Source organism: Lepisma saccharinum, chromosome 16, assembly GCF_977018435.1.
Source record: "Lepisma saccharinum chromosome 16, izLepSacc3.1, whole genome shotgun sequence".
Taxonomy (NCBI): domain Eukaryota; kingdom Metazoa; phylum Arthropoda; class Insecta; order Zygentoma; family Lepismatidae; genus Lepisma; species Lepisma saccharinum.
Window position 1 is genome coordinate 22,200,335 of NC_139244.1, and position 23,762 is coordinate 22,224,096.

The window sequence follows — 23,762 nt, forward strand, 5'->3', positions numbered from 1 at the left end:
TTACATGCAGCCCATAACTTTTGGGACTGTTTCTCCTCCGTTACATTTCCTCGCCATTTACCCTTAGCGTCGCGATTAGCCTCAGAAGCAAAAAAAAGCGAAATCTTATATTTGTTTTTTTATATCTCTGAAACCACCTATACTATAGAACTACATTTAATTAATTTTGCAGTCCTCCTGTTTGATCTGTTAAATAATCCAGTCAATAAAAATATACTTACATAGAAAAATCTGTTTTTCAGATACTTTAATCGGGTAATCTGCTTTTGCGTACTTCCTCAGAAATATACACAATCATAGTTCTTTATAAATTTAGCACCTGATATAGAATAAGTCGAAGTCTAGTTAGAGTTGGCCTGTAAGTACTTCTGGTACATGTAGTTACTTGAAAAAGCAAATATTGGGTGTATAAAAGATAGCATTCTTTTGAAACAGTAAAAAATCAACCTCATTTCCTCGTAGCATTAGCTGTAAATGCTTCTTGCAGATTAACAAAGCTCTGGCGTGTGGGCCTACATCACCTACAATCCTTTGTAAAGTTCGTGTTGTCCTATAAATTGTCGTTATACAATATACTAAGTCCCTAGTTACAGCCTAAGGTTTTAGTTTCAATCAGAGGATTTTAGTCCTCATAGACATATAGTGATTGTAGCCTCGTATAATAAACCAAATGGAAATAACCCAAATGTTGATGCACCCAAAAAACCAGTAATACTTCTAAAATACCTTGAAAAAGGCTATAAGGCTAAATTATTCTTCTAGCATAGAAACAAATTTAGCAAGTGGACCTATGGTCCATATAGTCAGTCGTCTGTGAACTTCGTCTTGTCCTGTGAATTGTCAATATATTGATAAATGGTTATATTTTTTAAAATAAAAGGAACAATGTTCGTAAGCGTCCAGTTATGGACCCATCGGGAAAGGGATTTCAGTCTTTATAGACACACAATAATTTTCGTTACACTAAAAATTTGGCTTCGTATAAAAGCAAATAGTTGAAATGATAAACATTTCGTGTACTTTATCCAGTAAGCCTTAGCTAGAAATACAATAACAGCGTTACAGACATAAAAATTAAGCAAGCTTTGATATTCTAGTGGCACATAATAAATATAAAATATCCTTTAAAATACTCTGACAAATAGTTGTGGGTTATCTGAAATCAAAATTTTCAAGCCCTCTCTCCTGCATAAATAGGCTCTAGAATTCACTAAGCCTCAAAATAATATTGGGTACATAAAATAAAAAGCAGATGGAGAGTGATGCTGATCGCATCATCTCCAAACAGCAAAAACAAAAGTATATGGATGGAGCCCTACCTGATATATTTTGGAAACTTTACCTAGTATAAAAGTAACAAAATACTCAGCAAACTCTAAAATAAACAAACTTTCCTACGTAGCAGGCGTAACCGGACCTAAATAAATACATATAGAAATACAGAACCAAAAATAGCATAGTGGAAATCAGTAAACCCTAATAATAATAATAATAATAATATATTCTGTGGCTTACATTTTAGCTAAAAGTACTTTTTTTTAGTGTTTTTGAAAAAAATTAAATAAATACTAAACTCTAAGTTAAAAATTTGTAAATGTATATATAATACAAAACAAAATAAATAAAAATTAATACGTACCCTGCAAAAAATCAGTAAAAAAGTTGAAAACATCTCTTTGTGCATCCAAAATATAATAACAAATCCTTCCTGACTAGATTAAATTGTGTTATTTGAGTAATATTAAGCCTAAACTTGTAAAATAAAAGGGTAAAACTTGACGAAACACACTTCATGTGTACAAAATATAATTCAAAACACATTTAAATTGTGTTATTTGAGTAAACTTGGAGAATAATCCTGTAAACTTGGAAAAATCTCTCTCTCTCTCTCTCTCTCTCTCTGTGTGTGTGTGTGTGTGTGTGTGAGTGTGTGTGTGTGTGTGTGTCCAAAATGTAATAAAAACACGTTCAAATCGTGTTATTTGAGTAAATATTAGGCTAAACTTGTGAAATAAACAAATAAAAATTGAAAACATCTCTTTGTGCATCCAAAATATAATAACAAATCCTTCCTGACTAAATTAAATTGTGTTATTTGAGTAATATTAAGCCTAAACTTGTAAAATAAACAGATAAGAGTTGAAAACACACACTTTGTGTGTCGAAAATGTAACTAAAAATCTTTCCTGAACAGATTAAATTGTGTTATTTGAGTAATAATAAGCCTAAACTTGTGAAATTAACAGATAGAAGTTGAGATCACACACTTTGTGTGTCGAAAATATAACTAAAAGTCTTTCCTAAACAGATTGAATTGTGTTATTTTGATAAAAATAAGAATAAGCTGGAAAAATGTTCGACATAAAGTCAAAGTTTGGTAAAAAATGTCTTTGTGAGTCCAAAATTTAATAAAAAATGTTGCTTGAATAGTACAAATAGTGTTATTTTGGTAAAAAATTAACAAAGTTGTAAAATAATAAGTTAAAAGTTGAAAAAATGTCTTTGTAAATCTAAAATATAATAAAAAATGTTGCTTGAATAGTACAAATAGTGTTATTTTGGTAAAAAATTAACATAAAATTGTAAAAGATTTGACATAAAGTCAAAGTTTGGTAAAAAATAAGTTCAATATTATATTAAATAGCACACAGTAACATAAATTTACTACCTAAATCAATAATCAAATGGTCCTAGATTCGATACCCCGTGATAAAAGCACATAGTGAAAACTGTATGCCCAGTCCCTGATAGCTCTCCCTTCTTACTAGTACAGATATAAAACCCTTACGCTTCGTTCTCCTTGTTCAGAGTAAAATTCTCGCTCCAATCTAATTGGGTATCCCAAAATCCTTTTTTCTTGTGTTCTCGGTAATCTTGGGCTACTTTGACAGAAACCTGTTCTAACATGCAAGCGCTCTACCCTGAAACACGCGGTAAAGCGTCCTGTGCCTTGGAGGCAAACCTGAGCGGAATATTAATTGGCGGCGGAAACCGGTTCTACAAGCGACGCATAGCTTCAGAGATTTGACCCTTGCTGCGCATTTCCAGACATCCTTTGTTGTCTGGTTCAATCCCTCCCCTGCCCTACAGTATTGCATAGCTTTCCCCTGTTCTTGCGTACTAGTTAACCTTGAAAAAACCGGTTCTGAAAACCTACCGACGCGATCTCTGATTGGTCAATCAGGATCTTTCTTTGTTCTGACGTTGTGACGTCATTTGACCTTGAACGCACACTCCACAAATTCCTTTCTCCTCTACCTGCGCGGAATATTAATTCATTCTCTCTGTCTGGCATCAGAGCGGAGTCGAAATTCTGAGACAGTATTCTGTCTAGCGTGTGAAACCACCGTCTTTTATAACATAATGAAATACATTATTACATAGTACTAATTAATAATATTACATATCGCGGGTTCGAGTACCGGGACCGTCCCCAATCGTAATTGAACCTGTACCTACATCCATTACCACCGTTCATAGCGGTTCATAAACCATCAACTCTTATTTTCAATATTATAAACATTAATATTATCGATTGATACATTACATACTTTGCAGTAATGAATATAAAAACATATGCATAGCCTTTAGTACCTCTAATTACCTTCTATATACATATTTTTCATAAAATAAATAAATATATATTCATAAAAAGTTATAAACATGCAAATACATAAATGTAAAGTACTCTAAGTACCTGCAAATGAATTCTAAGTACGTGCAAATTAGTTCTAAGTACATACAAATTAATTAAAACACGTGCACTAATTGCCACTAGCGCGTTCCGATACTACTGTCGCCTTGTAATCAAGTAGTCCTGGGTTCGATACCCTGTCGAGGCACATAGTGCTTCGGATCGCACTTCCAACTGTAGGTCCATTCCAGATTAGCCGTAGTGTGCATAAAGTGGACTTCAAAACACCAACTCAATCAATCAAGCAATCAATTCACACACAATTGATTTGTTCTTGATAAATTGTTCTCCGTAATACAGTAACTCTGTTCTGTGAAATTCTGTTTTAGAAGTAAATTTTTGTAGGTTCCACAAAATATAATTTAAAAACGTGTTAACGAAACAAAGTTGTACGTAATTTGTTTATACATAATTCGCCCTAAATTTCAAAAAATGCATTTCGTTTGTACGTTCTGAAGCTTCAACAATGTCACAGAAGTATAAATTCCATGTCGTTACAAAACAAATAGCGAGTTTTGTATACAAAAACAATAGGCGGGAATAGCTGCGGTCGGCGAACACAGTGTTGTGACAAAGAAGGCAAATAGAGGCGGCATGAAATTAAAGGAGAACGATTTGCCACAGTTGTTCATAACACAAGATGCATTTTCTTTTGTAGGTAATTGTGATACGATGCAACACAAGTAAAAAGATGCCGGTAGCTGATGCTTGCAATGTACCATAATAAAAACACAAGAGAGGTTCTTTCATTGAAGGTTTTCGGTTGCTGTGTCGAGCAGAAAATGTTTCATGCTTGCCAGAAAGTGAAATTCACACGGGAAGTTAACGTTAACCTACAAGAAACTTTAGATTAAAACTTCTAGATTCGTTAATTTATCACTTTACGACGGAAATAACATATATTAGAATACTGATACGTACGTGCTTAATTTCGCGTGACGTTTTATTTTTTCCCGAGCTTGCCAACAGCTGATTAGCCTGTCCGCCTGTTTGTGCTAACGTGGCAACGTAGAAAAACCACAACCACATGGCAGCCAACGAGAAGACAGAATTTGGTCACGTTCTGCCGTTCTGCGTTCTGATTGCACACCGCTTCTTATCGCGTCCCGACTGTAAGTGTCAATGTCAAAATGTAAGTCACTACGCAGCGCAACTGACGTGACTCCCACAGTACGATTAGACTGTGTACTGATTGTATCCTGTTTGATTGCAACGCCACCTCTCGGAAATGTTCTGTTTTGTAAACAGAGCAAACCTCGGAACGCGCAAGGAGTAAAGCACTCGGTGTTTACAGAATGCAATGAGTGACTGCTTCTAACCACACATTCGTACACATTATTAGCATTTTACCAACTAGGGCGACGTTCACAAACAATGAAGTCAGTGGCGGCTTGTAATCACACATTCGCGATTATCTCGAAAACGGCTCGTTTGCAGATCCATGTTTACTGAGACTTTTTTGCTTCCATTATCGTGTACTTTCACCTGTGTCATTTTGCGCTATTACTTTTGAGACACCCTGTATACTATATCTCGGGAATCTGTGGCGCAAGGCAGCGCATAATCGCAGAGAGTGGGAGAAAGCGATTGGGCGGAGTGAAGCTTCCGTTTTCTCGCTCCAGAGATTCCAGGGAGAAAGTATGGGTAGAATTTTTAAAGATTGTGAATATATACGAGTGCTGGGGCACAAGTCATGGTAACCATATGCTTTTCTCAAAGTTAAACGGTGGTACCAAATATGATCGTATGTCCCAAAGAACATGACATCTGTTGTATGTGAACATTTCACTATATGGCAGTGTGATGAATGGTTACTGTACAGAGGCAGTGGTAATCCATTGTTGAATCAACTGCCGTGCCATGACGTAAGCATCGTTCGTGTATCAAAATAGCTGTTCTTAGGGGGAGGAATGCCAGAGGGAGCTGGTGGGAGCAATGTCCTACCGTAGTTTGCGCCGCTTTTGTTTCTGCAATGCTAATATATGCTTTCTGACTTGTAAAGGCATGTGGCAGGATGCTATGTTTATCGTCTTCTTTGTCTCTCTCTCATCGTCTCTCAATTTATTTATCTTCTGTTTATGCACTTTCTCTCTCTCTTTCATCCTCTATCAATGTTCTCCTCTCTCTCTCTCTCTCTCTCTCTCTCTCTCTCTCTCTCTCAATATTTCTGTCTTCTCTCATTTTTCTGTCTTCTTTCATCCTCATCTCTCTCTCTTTTTTGTCTCATTTTTTTGTCTTATTTCATCCTCCACCCCCCCCTCTCTCTCTCTCTCAAAATCTCAATTTCTTTCTGTCTTCAGTTTATCCTCTTCTATCTCTCTCTTCCTATGTTTAAGTATTGTCTTCTTTCATTCTATACATTTTTCTCTTTCTCTCTCTTTCTTAGTATGTTCTTCTTTCCTTCCATATTTCTTTCTATCTCTTTTTGTGTTAAGTATCTTCTTTTCTCCCACGTATTTCTCTCTTCCTTATATTTTCCTTATCTCTCTCTCCCTCTCTCTCTCCCTCTCTCTCTCTCTCTCTCTCTCTCTCTCTCTCTTCGCTGCAACCTTCATTTTTTTTACCTCAAACGTGAGAGGACCTGAAGCAGTCGCAAAATCTTACATCCAAAAGGTGTTTTGTAGAAAATAGAAAAGGGATTGCATTGAACTAAATCTCTAGCTGTTATTCACTAGGTTACCCAGTGTCTTTGAAGATCCTCTCATAACCTGACATCCTTTCCTTCCACTTGAGTAGCTTTGGGGTGTCAGAATACTACTTGCACCGTCAGAAATCCTTCTTCCCTAACACGCTTTCGAGAACAAGTTTTGTGGTCCTACATAGAGTTCATGGAATCAACGCTCTCCTTCAAGTAACTAAGGGTGAAAGAAAAAGTTTCTAATCTCTGAGAAACAAACATGGGTTTCCTTGGCGTGAACGCGGTTTTTGAAAAGAAGTCCTTTTTAAGTCCTCCAGGAAAGTGTCTGCTAAGATGTCTCCATTTAAAAAAAAAAAAAGGTAAAGTGTTCCCCTGTGCATAGCACCACGCCATGAAGGCGTATAGGGGGTGTGGGGGTAACGCCCCACACTTTCTTGATCCGGTCGTGAGTGGGGGTGATGTGATCAGCATCACGCCCCTGACCGCCTTTACCCCCCAGGGTTTCCCCCAGGTACCCATGTTATTCGACGCTGGGTGGGCATGGTAGTCAGACGCGTTACCGACTGAGCCACCGCGGCCAACCATTTACGGAAAACGATTTTTAAATCATAAACATTTGCTAGGCGTCGCCAGATAATTTTGTTCAGATGGGCTCAAAGGTAGCAGAAATATTTTCGGGTCGGTTCTACTTAGGTAATTATAGTTTATAAATTCTCCTGTTTTCCGTTGTCTCTTTTTTCCTCATTCTATCTTTTCTCTTCTGTTTCTCAATTTCTTTTTGTCTCATATTGTCCGCTACTCAGTATCATTCTCGTGTTTCTCCCTCTCTGTCTCTTCGTCTGTTTAAATATCATCTTTCCTTCCTTTCCTTCTATATTTCCTTCTGTCTCACTCTCACACTCAATCCCCCCTCTGCTTAACTATCTTCTTCTTTCCTTCTCTCCCCCCTTGCTGTTTAAACTACTTCTTCTTTCCTTTTACATATTCTTCTCTTCATATCTCTTCTTCTATTTAAGTATCATTGTCCTTCCCTCTCCCATTCCCAATTGCTGTTTAAGCATCTACTCTCTCGCTCTTTCTACGCTTAAGTATCTTCTTTTTTCCTTTTAATTTTTCATTTCTCTCTACCGCTTTTTTCTTACATTTCTCTTTTATTTCTTTTTTCCTCTCTCTTCCTCTTTTTAATCTTACTTTCTATCCTGTTTTCTATTTATTAAAAGTTACATGTCAGGCACTTATTGCTCTTGCCCCAAGTTACACTGCTGTATCTTCAATAAAGGCTTTATCAATCTTTACTAATAACAGGCTGCTAACATTTCTTAGCAAGTAGCAGTTTGCATGCCAAAACATATATGTCGCTCGTATATACGAATATTAAGTTTGGAAGGAAATAAATACTCTTAGTCCAAATGTTACATAGAAATAAATACGTGGGTAAATTTCTTATCTCCGGAAAACGGATTTCTTCAAATTTACAGGAGAAATTACTTACCGAATGCAGTTTCTTTATAGTTGTGGAAGTTCGGAGAAGTGTTTTCTCGCATCGTTTATTGAATTTTGCCGGTAAATCATCTATTTTTCGATATAAATGTGTGACCGATGCACGAAAGCTCTTGCATCCATTTACTTCCAGGTGGATGTAGCCTGTGTGTGATGACGTAATCATGGTCAATCCCGGTCAGTGTTTCCAAACACGTGTTTTTGTAACTGAAAAAGGTACGTTTCCGCAAATGGTTTGTGGGGCTATGTGTCAATGGTTCGTGGGGCTATGCGAGAATGATGTGTGGGGCTACGTATATTTTTTCTAAACCTATTTTTAACTATTGTAATCTAAACGTGACCCTACCTAACCTAACCTTACCGGAAATGGTTCGTGGGGCTATGCGTCAATGCTTTGTGGGGCTACGTAGTCATTTTTGGGTGCAGTGGGGTGGAAACACTGCATACCGAGTACGGTAGCGAAACTGTGACCGCCATTTTGCGTGTTACCGAAGGCAAAAAGAAACGAAGAAAACTTACTCGATATGTCGCAAATAGAGCGTAAGCGAAATGCCACCTTCAGCAATGTTTCTCAATGCAGAATACGTAAGTACGAATATTCAAATTAAATGAACTAGCAAATTTCAGCTGTTTTCCGGAGATAAGAAACTTACCAATAAGGGTAATGGAATGGTTATAATGTGCAGAGAAATGATGTTTTTGTTATATTACTAATACAGAAATTATTAGTTCTTTCATTCTCTCTTACATTTCCTGGAATACATGAATACTCTATACACCTTAAGAATGGGGATTAATGTAATGATGGCGTAAGAGATTTCTCTACTGTGATGTCACAGATCGTAAAGAAACTGTAAAGGTATGTAATGATAATGAGCATGTCGGTATATTTCATGTTTGTCTCAGTGTAATCATTTGATGTATTGCCACTTTACTTCGCTTTTCTGCCACTTTGGACTAATCGCAAAGATGAGGATGATAAGTTAGAATGGATGAAAGGCACACATGGATAGCACGCAACACAAATCCAAGACGCCAGAGCCTCGTCAGTGTAAGAGATGCAGTACAGGGTGTACTACGTGGAAGCGAAGTTGACAATACGTGCTTTCCCAAAGGATCACTCCGTACACCTTGTCTCAATATAAGAAGAAGACAACAATAATTTAACACGGATTTGATACATGTAAGCAAAGACTGACCTGGAACTATCTTTAGAAACAGCCACACTACGTGGATATGATTGCTTTTGTCCCATCGTCTACTATATCAAATCATTATTCATTGTCATAGTCGAGAATAAGCTACGGAGTTCGAAATAGAAACAGGAGACATTGAATTAATTATATTCTTCAATCAAGTAATTAAACACTTCATCAAGTACGTTGGTGATGATTAGACCTCGTACTTTAGGTTTTTAACCTATTTTCTCCTTTACAGGTGTGTAAGAAATAGTAGGGTAAGGACGGGGCAAACGGACACTGGTGCAAACGGACGTCCCCTAAGAAAAGTAGAATATTTTCTGTTGGAAGTTAGCAATAGTGCAGCAGTTGGAGTTGTGTACGAACCTGAACGTTTGCGAGCAGTTGTGTTGAGCCTCGGAAGAAATGGTAAAGAAGAAAAAGGCGAATCCAGCATAAAAACCTGACCAACTAACTAACTAACTCTAACTAACTCTCTAGCCTTCTTAAACCCGAAGGTTCATGGCTGCAGCAACGCAGGCCTTCCATGTTTCCCTATCTTGAGCAAGATCTATATACTCTTTTCCATCCCTACCGATTTCCCTTAGGTCCATCTCGACGTTGTCCCTCCATCTTCGTCTTGGCCTTCCTACTGGTCTCTTACCATCAGGTTTCCCAACAACAATCCTGAAAACTCCTCTTTCGTCTCCCATTCGTGCCACGTGGCCTGCCCACCTAAGTCTTCTTGATTTAATTATTCTAATAATGTCTGGACATGAATACAAATTATGTAGTTCTAAATTATGTAACCTTCTCCACTCACCTGTCTCCTCGTCCCTTTTAGGTCCAAAGATTTTCCTAAGGATCCTATTTTCAAATACTCTCAATTTATGTTCCTCTTTCAATGTAAGGGACCAAGTTTCACACCCATATAATACTACAGGCAAAATTACGGTTTTGTATATTTTAACTTTTAGATTCTTAGATATTAAACGAGAAGACAAAAGTTTATGAAGAGAGAAATAACATGCATTTCCTGAATTAAGCCTACTTTTTATTTCCTCTTTAATATAATTTTCATTTGTTAATATTACTCCTAAGTATTTGAATTTGGAAACTGTTTCAAACGAGTTGTTATCAATAATTAGATTTTGATTATTACCTAACACTTGGTTTCGGCCTGTAAGCATATATTTAGTTTTCTCTTTGTTAACTTCCAAACCTATCTCTTTAGCAGTTTTGAAAAATATTTTAGCATTACTCTTAATTGTATTCACATCATTCCCCAGTAAGTCTACATCATCTGCATATGCTAACAACTGAGTCACACCATTTAATTTTAGTCCTTCTTTAGTTTCGTTTACCTTCCTAACAGCATATTCTAAGGCAAAATTAAAGAGCAATGGAGATAATGCATCTCCTTGTTTTAACCCATCATGAATTGTAAATTTGTCACACATATTAATACCCACACGAATTTTACTTTCTGTTTCACTGGTGCATATTTTTATCATACTAACAAGCTTCTTAGGTATTCCAAACTCGACTAATATATTATATAATTTATCTCTTTTGACCGAATCATATGCTTTTTTGAAATCAATGAATAGCTGATGGACATTTTGATTATATTCCCACTTTTTTTCAAGTGTCTGTCTGTAAAAACCTGACCAGGTAAGCAGAAAATGTACGTGTTGCGAACACAAGGATTGCATAGGTTGCTATTGTCCCGCCGAAGTTGTGATTCGAAGTGTGGTGAAGGCAGTGATTCCTTTATATATACTCACGTGTTGACAACATTGTGCTGCCATCTGGTGGTCTTTTTTCGGAATGTAATGTCAAAGGCTACAAGTGGGGCAGATGGACAGGTTGCCGTTGGGGCAAACGGACATAGATGAATTGTATTGCATTTAACTATTGTTAGGTACTTTTTGATTCAGATACTAATATATATTTGACTCAGTAATGAAAATGGCAAGTGTGAATTGTATAGAATGTATTTTGTACCCTTCAAATGTTTGTGTTTTCAATACAATGTTCCCTTGTTACAGGACGGTGAGACATCGAGAACGAACAATGGTGTAAATGGGTGCAATGCTTATGGAATATATCCCGTTAATCCAAAACGACTGCCTGGGGATATCTTTGTTTCTGCAACTGTCCATGTTCAAGATGAGCGATCATCAGAGCCCACAGCAAGAGAAGAGGATGTGTCATCTCGTGGAAGTTTTGAGGAGTTAAACCCTTTGCCATCAACTTCTGGGACCTGCAGCAGGAAACGCAAAACTGGGCAATCACATGTATTGCGGGATCCTTCCTTCATCGCTTGCTTCAAGAACAAAAAACGGAAAGCTGCAGCAAAAAATCAAAGAAATTTAAACGCTCCACAAGTGATGAGTGCCGTAAATGCAAATATGTGTACACCCAGGGTCAAAATTGGGTGGAGTGCTTAGTGTTCTCTCTGGTTCCATGTAAATTGTGTTGCAAAGGGAAATGACCCATATTATGTGTGTTGTTATTGTAAGAGTGATGATAGTTCATAAATCATCACGTGTCTATCTGACCCGATCCAATGTCCGTCTGCCCCGAACGTGCGGGGCAAACGGACACTGCCGCATCCGGGGATTGATCAGACTATTTTTAGACAGATATTCATTTGCTTGGATACTATGTGCTATCATGTGTTAACTGAAGGTTCACACCTTTTATGCCAATAGTTATATTCATTCTTCAATAAAATGTTTCACAGTTATTTTGAAAATTGTGCTTCGGGTGTCCGTTTGCCCCGTCCTTACCCTAAGTTATGTCAGCGTTTCGTTTAAAAACACAACAACTGATGATGTTTTATAGTGCTTAAAGAAAACTATTTTGCTTTTTAGAACCTTTTTTAGGTTTATGCGCCTAAATGAAGCCCTTTTTTTGAGGTTTTTATAGGCTTTACAGGGATTTTATGTCACACAGAGGCATTTGCTTTGTTTGGTCAGGGAAAAGTTCAATGACGAACGTCAGTTTCAGACTTTTTTTCAAACCTCTAAACAAAGCAAAATGTCTGGCGCCACTGTTACCTGCACAGTCCAAAGTGCAAACTTCTGATCCGTGTGGTCTTGCTCACTTTCGCGTCACTTCGGTGTTTTGTGGCATTCACGCCTTCCAAACTAACATTTCAGCATTGAAGTTTGCACCACTGACTATACTATTACGATAAAATTTTCAGCTGTGTTATTTATACAGAATTTCCGGAGACAACAAGTAACATCTGACCACATCAAAACTCAAGCTGATCGAAATTACTATGAAAAAAAAATCACTTGATACACTTTTTAAACTTAAAAATAATAAATAGTATGTAGCTTTAAAATAAATTAAATACTTAACTTTTAACACTGCAAGAACACATCCGTACTCTTCAAACACTCTCACGATACTGACTGATCTGTAATGCGAAAACCCTTTAAGTAACCTAAGCGCGGATGAAAACATCCGAAACAGTAAGTCAATCAGAAGACACCCATTACGTCATAACCAACAATACGCTAGATACGGGTCTGTGTAATAACATGTTGCGTAAACATTGCGTAATAACTTGTTGCATAACGTGGGTGTGCGTGGGTGGGCGTGAGTGTAGGTGGATGTGCGTGGGTGTGCGTGGGTGTAGGTGTGGGTGTGCGCCGGTGTAGGTGTTACGTACTTTAACTCGAAAGAAATTATGACACTCGTACGAAGTACGAGATGAAAAATCACAGATTTGCAATAGTATAAAATCGACAAAAACATCGTCAAAATAGGTTTTCCATTGTACTTAAATTAATAAAAATAATAGGCCTCGTACCAAGTATTACTTTGAACCGCTCCAATACCTCTACTCTTTTTCGCCACCCTGGAATTAAGAATGTTTAACGAAACGTAGCGAATGCCCTCTGAAAATTTTGGGAGGCACAAAACGAAAGCGTTTTTCCCCATGCAGAATAAAATAACATTACATTTCCCAACCGGCTCAATACTCATGGTTGAATAGCTGGATGCTGAAATGTACATCTCGCAAATCCAAATTTTGCAGTTCAAATTCATTGGCTAAATAAATAAACGGGCGTACGTGCAGCAATCCATTGAAAACGCGAGGCTTTTATATTCCAGCTTTTGAAGCCAATCAATGCAATTATACTGAATTCTCCGCAGTGAAAAAGAGATGGCAGTGCGTGATATTCAGCATGAAAAACGTGAAAAGAATGTTTGGTTCATTCGTTGTTACCGTGTGTTCAACCAGAAAACCACACAGGTAAAAGTCGTAATATTTGATGAATGGGATTAAAAATAAAGGCGTAAGTCCCAGCACTGAAGCTAATAGTGTTGCAATTGACGGTACAGTTCTTGCAAATTCCATTTACGAGAGTAGCTAGCTCAAAACCTTTCGTAGAAATTGGGTTTATCATCTAACTTTTCTGACCTTGTATATTTTACTCAATTCCTAATTTTCGTTCCATGATTCTTTACAAACTCATGTAAAGGTAAAGTGCTCCCCTGTGCTTAGCACCACGCCATGAAGGCGTATAGGGGGTGTGGGGGTAACGCCCCACACTTTCTTGATCCGGTCGTGAGTGGGGGTGATGTGATCAGCATCACGCCCCTGACCGCCTTTACCCCCCAGGGTTTCCCCCAGGTACCCATGTTATTCGACGCTGGGTGGGCGCCGGGGCCGCTTCCATCGTTAGAAAAGTTCCCGGATTTGAACCGGCCGGGGATCGAACCCGGGACCTTTAGCATGGTAGTCAGACGCATTACCGACTGAGCCACCGCGGCCAACTCATGTACAGGGTGTATCAGAATCTGTGAGCAATTTGATGAAAGTTTCAATGCGCACATATACAGAGGGTACCGTTAATAAATGTATAACCTGTGTACGTGCCTGTACGACAATAAGCCTGGTAAATATACTTACCAGAGGGGACGTTCTATCAGTGAAGATTTTTTTTAAAGAGGGGAAGACCGTGAATGAAATGAAGAAAGAAGAAGAGGGAGAGATAAAAAGAGAAAAAAATGAAAAGGAAATTAAAGTATTGATTGATTGATGTGTATATTAGGGGCATTTCAGCACACAAAGTACAGGGTGGCCCAAAGAAAGGTAACCGAATAATTTTCGTTACCTTATGTTTCGGTTACCTTTTTCTGGGCCACCCTGTATGTCAGCCCGTCACGTTATACGGAGAGAAACACCTTAATCAAAGTTAAGGACAGCTCCCTAACAAGAAAATAAAATATGTCTTAAAAACTTCCTTCCCAGATTTTTAAAACTAATCCATTCATTCACTGCTAAACAAGAACTAGAACTTTTCTGCCTTCAAGGACTAAAATCTCCTTACCTAGGTTAAAAGTTGAGGCTGTGAAGGGGCACTCAGCACACACAAGGACAACGCAGCCCTACAGAGGATTATACTGGCCCTAGATTCAGACGCCAGAGCCTCGTTGGCCTGCAAGAAGCAGTTACCAGGTTGTACCACGTGGAAGTGATGTTGACTTTTGAAAACCTTACCGGAAGGTCACCCCTTACGCACGCCTAGTTTAAAAAATACATCGAAATAGATTGAGAGAAAAAGAATAACGAAATAGAAATGGAATGCGATCGTCTAATGAACTAAGGTGAAAGGTACGTGCAACTCACGCTCTCATAACTTAATTTGGCTGGGTGAAATAAAAATTAGAAAGCGTCAATTCCTTTTTGAATCGCCCTGTATATATATTTTTCTAAAAAAAAAATTGTGAACTTCCCCGATGGCGTGCTGATAACGCTGTCACGTTACAATCAAGGCGTCCCAGAATCGATTCCTGGTGGAGGCACACTGCACAATGGTTCGACTCCCACTTTAAACTGTAGGTCCAGCACCATTTATCCGTTCCGATCTGTCTAAGGTAATAACTGGAGGGGGGTAAAGGGGTCGTGGCCCAACCTGTTTCCCGTTTAGCATCGCTGTATCTGCATCTCCGTTAAAGCTGTGGCTCAGTCGCGGCTGTTCGTATCACGAGTTCTTTTCTCATCCTCTTCGTCGCGATTAAGCCTAGCGCAAGCGGATGAAAGCTGCGTACAGTTAAATCCAAACGGAATCTCATCGACGACCTACCGCAACCAAGAGACCGACAAAGGAGTTTGATATACGGTCACCTGAGCGAATTCAAATTTGTCTTCCGGGGGTCGTCTCCCACTCATCTCTCCTCCAGTCCACACGCGCATCGTCCTAGTCTCGGGACGCATGCGTAACCTCCCCCCCTCTTTCCTCCTACACGTTTCCTTCCGACGAGATGCGGGTTTAGTATCTCGCTCGTCCGTGTGTGATGTGTGACGTAAATCCCGTCGAGTGCAGTGCTTAGTTCGAAAGTTCTCCGACAGCATGCCTTGCGCTGTCACTAATCCCGTGCCGAAAATTAAGAGGCATTAAGTAACTTGTGCTCCAGCCTGAAGCTCCGAAACGTATCGTATCGTACGCTAAGTCAACAATCAATGCAACAATAAAATCTTAACAGTTGACCGCCGCTTGGGAAACGTTGTTCTGTGAGGAAGCCACTGAAGTATCGTTTGGGGAGATTTGGGGGAAATGTTCTTTCTCAGATGAAGCCGCTACAAAGGTAAGATTGTTAATCATTTCCCTTCAACACCGTTATTATTTAACCAGAGTTCTGTTAAACTTTTGTCTTATTTCGATTCAGTTCGTTTAAGAACGTGATTAATGTAACATAACCGGCATCATACACGTGCGAATCGTACCAGAAACCCTTTTCTTCCGGACAGAGTGGATAGCACTGGGCGCTACGATGCCAAGGGTCCCGGTGTCGAATTCCGGCCTTGGCATGGGCAGTGTTGAATCAGGCCATTTTCCTCCGGGGTGAGGGGATGGGGGCATCAAATTATAACAACAATAGAACAATACTAATACTTTTAAATTGTCTCTTACGTCTTAAGAATAGCCGCGGTAGCTCAGTCGTTAGGGCGTCTGAGTATCATGCGAGAAACTATGGTTCGATCCACGCCGGGGGAGAACCGGATTTTTTTCCACCTGTTCAAGCGGCTCCGGCGCCCACCCAGCGTCGTATAAAGTGGGTACCTGGAGGAAGCTTCGGGGGGTAGAAGCGGCCAGGGGCGTGGTGCTGATCACATCACTCCCACCTTCGGCGTGATCAAGTAAGTGTGGAGCCCTAACTCCACACCCCCTATACGTCTTCATGGCGTGGTGCAAAGTACAGGGGAGCACTTTACTTTTTTAATTTCGCCTTTAGTGTAATTAAATGTAATTTTAAGAATGAGAACCAATAAAGTAGCAATATAGCATGCAATAATTTACATTTAGAGCAAACTAAGGCATCTAGCCTTTCTAGAGCATATCTGTGGAAGACATCAACAATGAAACTTTTTGTTGGTTCCTCGTCACCCTCAGCAGTTGAAACCTTCACACAAACTTGAAGCGTATCCTGACCCTTCATATTTCTTAATTTTGCAGTTAACAAAACGGATGATAATTTAAATTTGTTCATTATTTTGACTTTTAATTTTAAAGAGGACTGAATCAGTACTTACTATACGATGAAAAAACAGAAAAGGTAATTTCTACGTTAAATTAAAGTGAATGAAAGCAAGTTAACGTGAACATGGTTGCTAAATTTCTTAGCTATTGTCCGAAATTTTCGAGTGGGGGCATTTTAATTTCCGGAGGATTCCACCTTCTCCCTTTTCGGAACCAACACATGAATTCATCGCTGGGCATGGGTGTTCTTTGTGAGTGTCTCATCACCAATGTCATCATCCTCGTCTTCGCGATTAGCCAAAAGTGGCCGAAAATGGAACTGAAGAAATAAGCAAAAAAAACAACCTTTCCTTGGGATGCCGCAGTAATACTACAGCAATCTGTAATGTATTCAAATAATGCAACAGAATGGAAGCCTCCGGGTTCGACTCCCGGCCTGGACAGGTGTGTTCCTTTGTGAGCGTCTCCTCATCAATTTCATCTAATCATCACTCATCCTCATATTCGCGATGAGCCAAAAGTTATATAGTAGCCACCCCCAATTCAAAATACAAGTTCATTTATGCCTTTTCTGTCAGTTTTGCTCATTGCGATAATGATGATTCCCACCGATACAGATGCTTGAAAATAATAAGAATTGATAAGCTTTTACAACATCCTGATTAATATTAGTGAGTGGGAATTGCACTCCAATTCTAAGCATCAATTTACCAGAGTTTTGCTTCAAAATATTAAAACAATAAATCAGAATGTAAAATATGCCTGCTATGTAATCACAAGATACAGTTTTTCGCATTTGCAAAACTTCCAGTACGATTAGATCTCTCGAAAGTATCGGCTCTGCATTTTTTTGCGAACCATCAAATGTATCGGCCGGTATGGGCAAATAAAATCTAACTGATACTTTTCGATACCGATACATCGACATCGTTATCGGCTCAGGCCTAGTAATCGTCGTCAGTAGGCTACATAGTAACGAATTGTAAACTAATAGGACATTTAAGACATTTCGATTTTTTTGTCACAGGACAGTCTTGTCTTGATAAGTAAACTCTGATACAGTTAAGAGATAAAGAACCTTCCAGATGGTGTTGCCTTGTAATAAAGAGGTCCCTGGGTCGATACCCGATGGAGGCACATAGTGGTTCGGATCCCACTTTAAACTGTAGGTCCAATCCCAGATTAGCCTATCTGTGCAAAAAGTGGATTTTGACCTAAAAATCAAATTAACGATGACGTTGACTTGAGACAAGACTGTTATAATTTTTGCAATCACTTCTTTGCAGTATCGACAAGTTGACATTTGCACGTGAATATTAAAAATAATGGATACCAAAATAAGTAAATATCTCGTTATAGTATTTTCGAAGTACTTGTTTAAGGCAAAACCTTCAAATCAAATGCTATAAGCAGAATAAGTGTGATAAATCAGTATATATCTTGAAAGAAAAGTGTATGTCGGTGACTGACAAAGCCTATTGGAACATGATTTTATTTCCAAAGCGTATGTCGCTTTTTTATGCTACCCGACTGCCAAAATGAATGATAGTGGCTACACAGGATGATAAATGCTGTTTTGCGAAATCTCGCATCTTCCAAAAGTAACCGCTAGAAACGAAAGTTGTTAATTTTGATGTCCTATACGTCTTGTGAAAGTTTGTCGTTTATTATGGTGACACCCTGTATATATATATGTCAAGTGAAATATACATATTTTAAAATTGGTCTATGTTTGTTTATGTAGAGGAGGGACGAGTGACCTTGTTTTGGGCGAAGCTTAAGTTCAAAGTCATGTATGGGGTGATAATGAAAAATTTCTTAAATTGTACACAAAAAGAGTTTACCATCGCTATTGTTATGTATGTTTATTGTTAAAAATAAGTTACTGACCGTAGTGAACTTAAGTAATGAATATTTTTTTCTTGTGCAACATGAACCTCTAGCAAGTTCTCCTTTCTTTTGCATTTCTAATTCCATTTCCACATTCTAATTTCTTTGGAAAAGCTGCCTGTTATGTTACCGGAAACTGTGCTCCATCTAGGGAGAGAATAGGTAATCATATGCTATGTTTTTGCCGTATCTATGTATACTTAATAATGTATCTGTTACTGCATTTGTCCCAATTTTCAGAACAAAGTAATATTTGAGAATCTAACATCGAATTCTGTATATTTTTGCTTAATGTATGACTTTTTGTACAATCGTTCTGAACGTAACGTGATCTTATGAGCGATTTTTCTCCCATATATGGGTAAATTTATCATATCAATGCAATGATTTGTAGATTCCGGAAGAATGATTATAAATAATTGCCATTGTAGTATTTTTTCATGGCTATTTTCTTGCAATTTTCATTCTGTGTATAAAATTGTTCATTATCTTCAGGCTCACAATTTCAGTTTTTACTACTGTTGCAAATACTTGTTTGAATTGTTGTTTCAAGTCGACTTTATGCACAGATAGGCTAATCGGGATTACAGTTTAAAGTGGGATCCGAACCACTATGTTCCTCCACCGGATATCGAACTCACGACCTCTTGATTACAAGGCAACGAGGTTACAACTACGCCATCTGGAAGGCCAGTCAACTGACTAGTCATGAAGCTTGAGACTTTCGGATTATGCATTTCAGCTTTAATAAAATGGACCCGTTTCTATCTCTTGAAACGGCAATGTATACATGTAAATGCGGTTTCGTTTTCATGTGTCCGCCATTTTGAAAAATGGCCGCCTGTTCTGAAATAACTTGTTTTATGTAAATCTGCACGTGTGCAGTAACTCCTTGTTATACAGAGGTGGAGTATAATGCCACAACAATGACTTGTACAACCTGTACCGAGTTGTTAATAAGCTTTTACAACACGAACAAAGACACAGATAAAAGTTAATAAATTCATGGTTACTTGGAGAGAATGGATTTATTCGCTGCGCCAGTCCCAATTATAGATTCATTGTTGTGGCTAATTCTTTGTCCGTTAAACACAATGCCCTTGTTACCGGGGTGTTAGTTAGACGGCATTAGCACCAAATCGTCCACTTCCATTTTTAGAATAGTCAAGACAAAGCTTTACTCATTAGAAGATATTTCGAGAAAAGAGTTTTTGAATACGAAGAAGCAACCACGAACTGTTGTTCCGAGCGGCAGAAGTCGTAGAGATGATACCGAGACGAGAACGAGACAGTCCGAGAGTCTTGTGATATGATACTTGAATAAATTGGAAATGTATGTGAAAATTTTCCCTAAACCAATATTACTTTCTATGCCACCTATTTTGACGTAATCAAGATGATGACTGTTATCTGAATTTGCTGACTAACGAGGCAATGGCGCCTGATCCTGCAACCAGGTTAATCCTCTGTAGTAATTATGTTGTCGTACATATGTGTTTGTCCCTTTATCTATCTCATCGTATCACCATTCATCTCCATCGTCGCGATTATACAAAAATGTGAGAAAAGAAACGTAAAATAAATCCAATTGATATAGGAGTTTAGTTTTCGAAATAAGTGCAATTTCACATCATAGAAATCGTAATTGCACAACAACACTGGCACCCCTGTTCCTTGTTATAAATTAAATGTTCTTCCACATTAAAGAAAAAATAGAACTTACCTTTAAATAATGAGACAGTCCTCCCCCCTCCTTGAATTGTCTGAACAAGTCACATAGTAAAACAATTCTGAATTGACTCAAAATGCACGATTTTTGGTGTGTTAGCAGATAAATGTCCTCGTTTCTACGGATGCAGCCTACTCTCATACACAGCGTCAGTTTCGTCTCGATTTTAAAGAGGGTGGTCTCGATAATATTCCTAGAAGAAACGATTGATTACTTGCATAGCTGCATGAGTATATGTATGTTAAGTGAGTAGAATCTATACTGCTGGACAAAAAAAACGGACACCTTAATATTTGACATCTGAATTGCAATTAATTATGAATTACGCTCTCAGTTAAGTATTGAACAATAGAACATTCATTATTGAACATCTTCCATAGTTTTTCCGTCTATTATTTATCTATTTAGTTATTTATTTACTCTTATTTACTTATTTGGAACACCTAGTAGGCTCAAAATTAATTTCATGCAATTTTGTTTTAATTTATTGATTTTCAATTCCTGTTGATGTTATTTTGTTTAATGTCTAGAGAGGCATGAATTTTGGTTCATAGTAACCATAGCAACAGATATTATTGACATTGTCATTGCTGGTGTTTTTCTTGCAAGTGTATTGTAAGTTTGCTAGCTTGAAAATGAGACGTGAAGAGGTAGTAAAAGCAGTATGATGATGGTCGTAGTGTGCGCTATATTGCTAAGATTTTTTTTTCTATTTTTTTTGGTAGTTTTCTGTAACTTTCGTTTATGTTCTAATTTAACTTATTAACAATAAATTTTAATTTGCTTTCTGTTGAATATATTCATGTTTTCATAATTCCAATAATTTCTGCAACATTTGGTTAGCCTTCTAATCAGAATTTATGCGTTATCACAAAAAATGCAATTGTCCGTTTTCTTTTGTCCAGCAGTGTATTTGATGAATTTACTTTTCTGGTAGCCAGAATCGTGGATCGGACCATTACAACTTTGGTCAGATTTTCACTCAAATTTTTTTTGCTTCCAGAGATGACCAAAAACACACTGCTGCAGAGAAACGAGTCTATGAGTAGAAAAGTGCACGTAAATGCGCTGACAGGCAACATAGAAGTCTCAAATGAAACTTATGCAACAATGTTTCGCTTATACCTCCGCTACATCTCCACATACATCTCTCTGAAGTCCTTGCAAGGGCTGTGGTTCTTTTGTTCGCCTCTAAGGCCAGTGAATACTATTTCTTGCAGCAGTGTTGGGAATCTTCCAAGCTGTATGGAAGATGACAAAGTGGGCCTTCTTCCATGCTCCCCGTCCTGCGGTATAATGGGGCAAGTTTGCGCTGGGTTCGTGGCTTGACGGCAATATCTGCTACGACATGGTCGATATTGTATTGTCTTGCTTCACCTTTGGATGTTGCATGAAAGTAAATGCAGGGTAACTGTACCTTGAAGGAGGGAATTAGACAAACGCTAGAGGGGTTTTGGAGAAGGGTAACTGAAAGTTGAATGGATGGGCCAAGGGTACGAAGAACTGGCAAGAAAGGGGCTCCAATGAAAACAATCATATTTATTTATTACTAATACTACTTGGAGATATATTGAGAGCCATAATTTTGGCGTTTACATTAGAGTTCTTGATTGATTGATTGATTTAATTTATTTTACTTCGCGTTTTGTGCCTCTAGGCTAATTTGCGAAGATGGGGATGAGTGATGAAATGATGAAATTGATGAATGGACATTCACAAACAACCAAGCCCGACCGGGATTCGAACCCGGGACCCTTGGCGTCGCAGCGCACATTAGAGTTCTGCATGGTAGGTTATTAAAGATCCAGGAATTGTAAATAAATTCAATTCCCGTCCAGGAGAGAAAATCAGCAAATATAAATGGATGCTATACCATAAAGAACCTTCTCATATTTAAAATATTTCAATTCGGTCCAGTAACCTTTTTTTTCAATTAAACAATACTCAATTTGTACCGAATTCAAATTGTTCAAGAGAAAAGGTTCCGGTCTTGCATTAGAATTTATGGGTTCTTGGACCTTTAACAACACTGCTGCATGGGACCACTTTCGCTCGCTCGTTCTCGTTCGAGCCTCCCACCCTCGAACGTATGCAATGGAATATCATTTTAATGTGACAATAATCGTAGACCCATATGTAAAATATCCGTCTTGTTAGTTTCAGCCCACAATCATCTATTTGATTTTCATATATCACTGTGTATCGGTTAGATAGACTAAACTACATTTTAACACGGAGACGATGACTTTGTTCATTCAAGTTTCAATTTCACTGTCTCTTTCACTTCGCGATCCATATTTGAGGGCCCACTAACACAGACAAATTACGGTTACACGTGTACTACTGGGCTTCGAGTGTATGCCGCTCGTTTTACCTGGTCGAGCGTTATTCGCTCGAGGGAAGAAAAGCTCAATTCCGTACTCTATCTAAATCCTCTCTACAGCATTCTAGTTTACACTCTTTCAACGTTAAAAACAGGAACACTAATAACAGCAAATACGATTTTTTTTTTTGGTGCATCATACCTCAAAGTAATAGGTGTTCAAAATGACCGCCATTGGCAGCAATACATAAATCTACAACGATGAACAGATCGACAAGCAGCAGATCTAGTTTCCACAGGAAGCCTCCTCAATCGCATCAATACAATCCAGTGTCCGTAGATTTGTGGTTTACCCATCGTTCTCCACAGTTTGGTGATGTATGTATGGACATCTGCCCCCTCGCCCCCTTCCCCGTCTGTTGTTTCTGGTGCTGTCATTCTTGTGAAATATCTCTGTGGGTAGTTTTTGAAACTGTATTAGTAAGTATAATAATATAACCTTTTTAAATTTCAAACATATAAAGTGATACTTCACATAATCAACACATAATATTTAATGTTTCCACAAGGATTGGAAAAGGGGCTTCCTTAATAATGTATTTAATAATGTTATCTGATTTACTGCTAAGAAATCATCTCATACAAGGCGAAAAAATAGTAAAAAATATTATAATTGACATCTTAGAAATAGAGGGGCCTGATGGTGCTACTGAATTTTTTTCATGAAAAGTTACAGGACATATCTATTTATATACGTATACTGTATAATCATCCACATATCCATTTATATATCATCCACATCTCCTTTATTATACAGAGCTTGAAGTAAATATGAAATAATAGTAAAGGCATTAGCATACATGTGTTAGGCATGTGCAGATAGTTGAAACAACTATTTACTTGTGTTACTTGAACAAAGCAGCTGTTGTATACATTGAAGGTATGCATTATAGTAACGCAAATATTATGATTGTTCGTTAGAGACATCTAGTGAAAAGAAATTGTACTACCTATTTTCATCGCACCTTCTTAATGTTATCGTGGATGTCACTCTGTTTTCCTGATGACCTTTGTCACCCTATTTATTATTTTCTATAATTTTTCCTACGTTCGTGTATGTTCTGATGTTCTTAAGATCGGTCATCTCTTGATGTCTCCATTTCCTCCTGTTTGCTCCATCTTTTGCACGATTGATTTTCGAGTGGGAGAGGGGGGGGGGGTGAGAGAATGCTTCTCAATCTTTCTCCCGTATTAAACCGGAAAATGGAATTCCTTACCACGGGGCAGATGCGACCCGACTCT

General features: G+C 38.2%; 1 protein-coding gene across 1 annotated transcript in view; it reads left to right on the top strand.

The window, feature by feature from the left end:
- Window positions 1-15,348: 15,348 nt before the first annotated feature.
- LOC145999974 (lutropin-choriogonadotropic hormone receptor-like) overlaps window positions 15,349-23,762 on the top strand; it is a 304,703-nt gene continuing 296,289 nt past the window's right edge. The window contains exon 1 of the mRNA XM_083137268.1: window positions 15,349-15,625. Coding sequence (XP_082993394.1) covers window positions 15,609-15,625 — 17 coding nt within the window. The 5' untranslated portion in view covers window positions 15,349-15,608. The remainder of the gene's footprint in view (window positions 15,626-23,762) is intronic.